Source organism: Pelmatolapia mariae, linkage group LG7 (genome assembly GCF_036321145.2).
Source record: "Pelmatolapia mariae isolate MD_Pm_ZW linkage group LG7, Pm_UMD_F_2, whole genome shotgun sequence".
Taxonomy (NCBI): domain Eukaryota; kingdom Metazoa; phylum Chordata; class Actinopteri; order Cichliformes; family Cichlidae; genus Pelmatolapia; species Pelmatolapia mariae.
In genome coordinates, this window is record NC_086233.1 from 45,108,078 (window position 1) to 45,114,476 (window position 6,399).

Genomic DNA, 6,399 nt, shown 5'->3' on the forward strand with positions numbered 1-6,399 from the left:
ATGAATGCCTGGGTGTTAATCAGTGTCTGTAGTTGTCATCGCCGACCGTCTGTGTTCAGCTGAGAGTACACCCCACGCAGAGTTTATAATACACCGATCTGGCATATCACAGTTACCATTCACAGTGATGTACAATTCCATTCATAGTGATGTCCATTCACAGCGACTCAGAGCACTCCTCCGCCGACTCAGAGCATTCGTCCGTCGACCCAGAGCATTTGTCCGCCGACTCAGAGCATTTGTCCGCCGACTCAGCGCATTCGTCCGCCGACCCAGAGCGATTGTCCGCCGACTCAGAGCATTCGTCCGCCTACCCAAAGCATTCATCCGCCTACCCAGAGGAGTCAGCCGCCGACCCAGAGGAGTCGTCCGACAGCCCAGAGGATTCCTCCACCGACTCGGAGCATTCGTCCGCATAGACAGAGCATGAGTCCGCCGACCCAGAGCATAAGTTCGCCGACCCAGAGCATAAGTCCGCCGACCCAGAGCATTCATTCGCCGAGGTTCAAAAGGCCGGTAAAACGCTTTGTAGCACAACAACGCAACACTTGTCGTCGATCGCTGGGAGTGGACAAGGAGCAAACCTGTGGTCTTTCATCTACTCTGTGTACATTACACAAAAAAGACCACAAATATGAATACCACCGTGGAACTACGGACAAACAATGGTGAAACCGAGCTGGTGGTCACAGAGACGATCGTCAAAACCCGTGTGTACACACGGGACCGCCGTAGGCACGCCAATCAACACCCGTTGGGCAGGTGCTTGTGCCCCAAACGGTTCTTCAAATTCAAAGGCGCTACTTTTGAAACAAATATCTCGACCGGCCTAGAAGCGCTAATTAAAGCGGGGATCCTAGCTCAACCTCTTGGTGTGTATTGCATTGGAGAACACATCGAGGTGACATATACCACGGACACAGGATCGGTCTCGAGGGTATGGCTGTGCACAAACGAGATCCCCGCGGTGATACTAGCGTGGGCCTCACCAACTGAAGCCTGGTGTTGTGACAGTAGAATCAAAGAAGCCGTCCAGGATCGTAGTGGCACCGCACAAATACGGGACGTGGAACCTACTAGAGACGGGCGAGGCAACGAAGTCGGCACGATTCCCCTTGTGTTACACGCCAACGATTGCGGATATAATTAGTAATGAGCGTGCCATTCAATTGATCTTTTTGCTTGCTCATCCATGTGCATAATGTATGAATGTAACAAGAAAATGTTTATGTTCCAACCACAAATAAAACAAAACATACAGTCTGGTGTATCAAATGCCTTTGTTTATTTATTTTCACAATGTGCATACATGACAAAAAAAAACCCCACTTTGTACAGCAGTGTCATCCGACCAGTTCTTTACAACCGCAGCAGGACGAAGCTGAGAATGTTCGCAATGCTCTCTCTGCACAAGCGGTCACGAGTCGACCGGTGCACACCACGCAGTCCTCCGGTGCCAGTAGCCTAGTCATGTCATTTAACTCTTGTTCGCTCACGCCCTGACAGTTCATATCCAGAAGCAGATCGATCACAGTCAGCTGTAATGTTTTTGTGTCGACGGATGCAATGGCTAACGTCTTGGTCATGGCTATTAGGCAGCATGCTGCTACGCAGCGAACAGGTTTATATTTAAGCAGTTCTGCGTTCAGGGTTCGTCGTGCGTACAATTTCATAGCTAAAGACCGTATACACGGCTCCATTGTGAATGCAGATGCATTCTCTGTCTCACCCACATGCTCTAGGAGCATCCACTTGCAAAGCACGCTGATCGCAGTCTCTGTGCATGTGGGGAATAGGCTGCCTTTTAGTGTCACTGTTATCTCTTGCTGCTTTCGCTTTACACCGTGCACTGTAGTACATTGCGCGTCGTCCTCGTCACAGGTGGGGTCGGCGGTAACCGCTTTTACAGGCCACTGATAAGCGAGGCACACATGATGTAACCTCAAAGTCATGCAAACGCTGTGCATGTGACACGAAAGCAATAAACATGCCGCACGTGTAGATCTGATCTCGTGTAACAGGTCCTGGAGCTCGATGCCGTTTCGCAGTGACGTTACCACATATCTGTCCAACAGATCGAGTGTGGCCGAAACCACTGTGTGCACATCTGTGGATGTGCAGAGTGGTAAGACGTATGCAAGCCACGACACCGCAGCCAGTCTGTAATTGTTGTACCTCTCCAGGTTTATGCCGTGTAGTCCTTGGGTGTGCACCAACGCCGCTGGTGCGTGGACACGGTGTAGACGAACTTGGCTCGCGGCGGCCTTTTTCAGATCCTCCTTGGTCATCGTCTGTAAGCCGAATTCCATGTCTGGCGTGGGAATGACATGTTGCTCTTCGGTGTCCGTTGCACATTCGGGGTTGCCACGACAAATGCAAGTGTTAGCTGCTTGTTTTACAGGGGCACCGGAATCAAGTTTCCTCTTTCTTGGCAGCAGTTTCACAGTCTGCTCCGTAGGCCCTGTGGCGAGATCCATTGTAACAAAGAGTAAAAGCGTAGGTCAATAGTAACCGAAGAACGTACACCGCATCAATGTGCGCAACCGCCACCAAATACAAAACGGTCGCCCACAGGTCGGCGGCTCCCGACCCCCAGGACGGCGGCTCCCGACCCACAGGTCGGCGGCTCCCGACCCACAGGTCGGCGGCTCCCGACCCACAGGATGGCGGCTCCCGACCCACAGGTCGGCGGCTCCCGACCCACAGGTCGGAGGCTCCCGACCCACAGGTCGGCGGCTCCCGACCCACAGGACGGCTGGCTTTACGCTCCATTTTATCAGTGGGAAAGTCAGCTAGTACACTAGGACCACACGGGGTATATGAGCAAACAGGATCCTTGGTATGTTACAGTGAGACACAAGCTCAAATCTAATACACACAACCTTTGTTGATCATACGGCTCGGAACAAATCATTGGACATCGTATACCATGGCATATTCTGCTGTTGCAGTTATGATCGCATGTGGCGTTTTAGTTGGCTACGCGACTGCAAATGACCACCAGTGTCCGTTTCTCCAAATGTGCCCGGAACTGCCATTGGGCTTAAGATGCACAAATGACTTTGACAGCACAATGACCTGCACCATCCCACGAGATCTGGTCTTTCGAACGCCACGGTCTGCGGCTGGACAAGAGACGGTGATCAATCCCGAGGAAGCAATCGTCAAGGCTACATACGGCACTCATACCAGCAACTGTCTCTTGAAGAGGAGCGGTTCCGGATTGTCCTGTAGTATGCAATTCAATGGCAATCGCATCTTCGACCAACAACAGAGATGGACAATAGAACTTGTGTACAAAAATGACATTGTGCAAATGCGATACGGGGCTTACAACCCGATCTGCTTCATGAAGGTAGACCCACCCTCAGCGCTTTCGGCTTCAGGCTCTACCATTACGATAGACCGATGGAATCACAGGGAAATGTCCAGCATGTACGTGGACGTAGAGTGGAGGAAAGGAAGCGGTATATCTTTCAGAGAAATTCGAAGGTGCAACAGGAACAAGAGCTGTCAACTAAAGGTTCCTGCCCTGTACAAAGATGGAACCGTGACCGCGAGAGCTAGGTGGACACCCGGGATCCCAATGGCAGTTCAGAAATACTGGAGCGACTGGAGTGACACTATCACCTTGTCTCTAGACTGAAAGTGGCGATGGTTGTCTTTTATTTGAATATTGTACTCAAAGTATTGTGTGCATATGAATAACAATAAAGACTTGTCACAATGAATCTCAATGTCGTTTGTGGGGTTTTTTTTGTCATGTCAGGGTTTTGGTGGACGTGGCGTTATTGTGACATTACACACAGACGCAATAAAAAGGCAGTACCACTCACTGCCAATAAGTGTCCAGCAGGCTCCAACCCAGCGCGTATTATATCTTCGACCTGTGGGGACGGCAGGCAGTAACGTGCTGTGTTGCCTTGTGTTTGTTGAGCATACATAGGGACGGGATGAGGGTTACATTACTCTACAACGATGAGATACCTAAACCGTTTTAGATTCAGTACACCTATATACTCAGAGAGCTTCACAAAGGACTTGTTGGAACGCCTCAGGAACGAGGCGTTTGCTACATATTCCACGGTAATCAGATCTACGGGTGGCCAAACGCTCAGTGGTTTTGTTTATTTGAGAACCCGAGGTACTACGGACAGTGTGGACACGTACTTGAACAGCATAGCGTTAAACTGCCGGGTAAAGGTAACGCCGATTCCTTGGCGTGACTCCGCCGACACGTTAATCCGGGAGTGCTCCTTGCTTGTGCAGCACGGGGGTGGTGTGCTCGAACAGCAACACGGAGAGGAATTCGACATCAGAGTGGTGACACAGTATACGTTTGTCGCAGCAGGCTACACTTCCACGGATCTAGCGTGTCTGGTGGCCGACCTGGAGACATCCGACTATGTATCGTACATAGTATTATTACAAGATGATGCCGCGTGTGGGTTCATACATGCAAAGAATGCGAAGTGCTCTCGGCGCATTAGAAAATCATTAAGCGGCAACCTGATTATCGAGCCAGTCCTCGCAGGCACAACTGATGGGAACGCCATTGACTTCTACAAGTCCATAGTGGCCAATGGAAACGCTACCGTTCTATGTGTGAAAGACCAAAGAGCGGACGACGTGAACAACGTAATCGCTCCGATACACAGCTCGACTGTGAAGGAAGAGTCCAAGCTGCTGGTTCGAAGATATCCCGTTGAAAACAAACCCGGATGTTCTGATGTTATTGTTATACGCGATCCGCCAGCAGGCGCACCGATATTCGAGCAACCACAGTCGCAGTCGCCCGCTGTGATTTCCGAGACTCAGAAACAGGAACCTCTATCGGCGAGTACTCTAGCTCGCCGCGCAACGGCCACAAGAAGAGCTAAACGATCAGCAGTCCGCCACAGTTCCAATTCCAACAGTCGTCGATGGAACAGTGTGTTTCGCAGAGAAGTGAACTGGTTGACACGCCGCAAGCGTGTCACTGAATCACAGCCCATTACCTCGACCGACATCAACACGTGCGAAACCACCAAGACTCTGTTCAACATCAACACCTGCGAAGTGCTTCTGCAGTTGTACAACCACCACCGCTCATTTGTCACTGTAGCGGATTGACATTACATGCGTCTCGCGTGAACACCATGCACAAGTACGCGATTGTCGCACAGGTAGGCGAAGGGACATATGGTGTTGTGTACCACGTTAAATGTCGCGTTACCGATCGAGACTACGCGTTGAAGTGCCACCACAATTACAAAAATGGCAGTATGATGGACTCCACCGTCCGGGAACTGTCTTGTCTATCGGCTTTGAGAGGCCATCCTAATATAGTGGAGACGCTGGACTGCTTTCTTCACGATGGCAAGATATCAACGCTCATGCCCTACCTCCCTTTAATGCTGTTTGAGGTGATCTACCAGGGTCGCGATCACTCGGGCCTGTTGCCGATTACGTTTATCAGCCGTTTCTCTCTGGAGATCGCCGACGCTCTGTCTTACATGCACGGGCTTAACATGATACACAGAGATCTGACACCCGCTAATGTGTTGCTCACAGCGGACACGCTAACCGTGAAGGTGGCAGATATGGGCCTTTCTAGGTATGCTGCGAAGTCCATGAGTTCTGGGTTGGTCACGGAGTCCTACAGAGCCCCGGAATTATTTGACACAAAGAATGAGGGTATCGCGCAGTACAACTGCGCTATCGACATGTGGAGCCTGGGCGTGCTGATAGTAGATGCCATGGAGGCGACGATGACCTTTCACAGTAAAAACTTTCCAACGTATAAAATCATCAAGGAAACTCTCGGTCGCAACGACCACGAGGACGAGAGCATCTGGAATCCCATGCGTGTAATGCCCACCCTAATGCGGTGTACGGCGGTGAAGAGAATCGCCTTGGGATTGCTCCAGTACGACCCGAAACGCAGACTCACTGCGCGGATGTTACTAGATGACAGTAGATGGAAAAGGATCGCCGCCGCGATCACCGATGTTGATATTGACCGTGTGAAACGTTACGCTGACATTCAGCGCGCAGCATGCGAATCAGACTAGTGTGCATTTATGTTGCGATGTGGGGACGCGCATATGTATGTGTATATGTTTGTGCATTCATCCAATAAAGCATCTCACTCCCTTTGTCATTGTGCAGTCATGTTTGTTTTATTTTTGCGTGGAAGACAAGATTGTTATGCATACAACCAGAGCCCATATAATACCACATGTTGACACTGAGCAGACCCCAACAGCGTCGTTGTTCATATGTAGAGACACGCAAACAGTGGCAGGAGCAACACTTTTGAGTCGAGTCCTCCGTTGGGGCTGGCGTTGGAACAGCAAACGTTGACTTTGTTGATCGTGGCTTCTATGCTGTCAACTGTGAACATATACCATGGTAACT

General features: G+C 50.6%; 1 protein-coding gene across 1 annotated transcript; it reads left to right on the plus strand.

The window, feature by feature from the left end:
- Positions 1-5,138: 5,138 nt before the first annotated feature.
- On the plus strand, positions 5,139-6,053 carry LOC134631788 (uncharacterized). The gene has a single exon (XM_063480344.1). The coding sequence runs from the start codon at positions 5,139-5,141 to the stop codon at positions 6,051-6,053; it is 915 nt and encodes a 304-aa protein (XP_063336414.1).
- Positions 6,054-6,399: the final 346 nt, after the last annotated feature.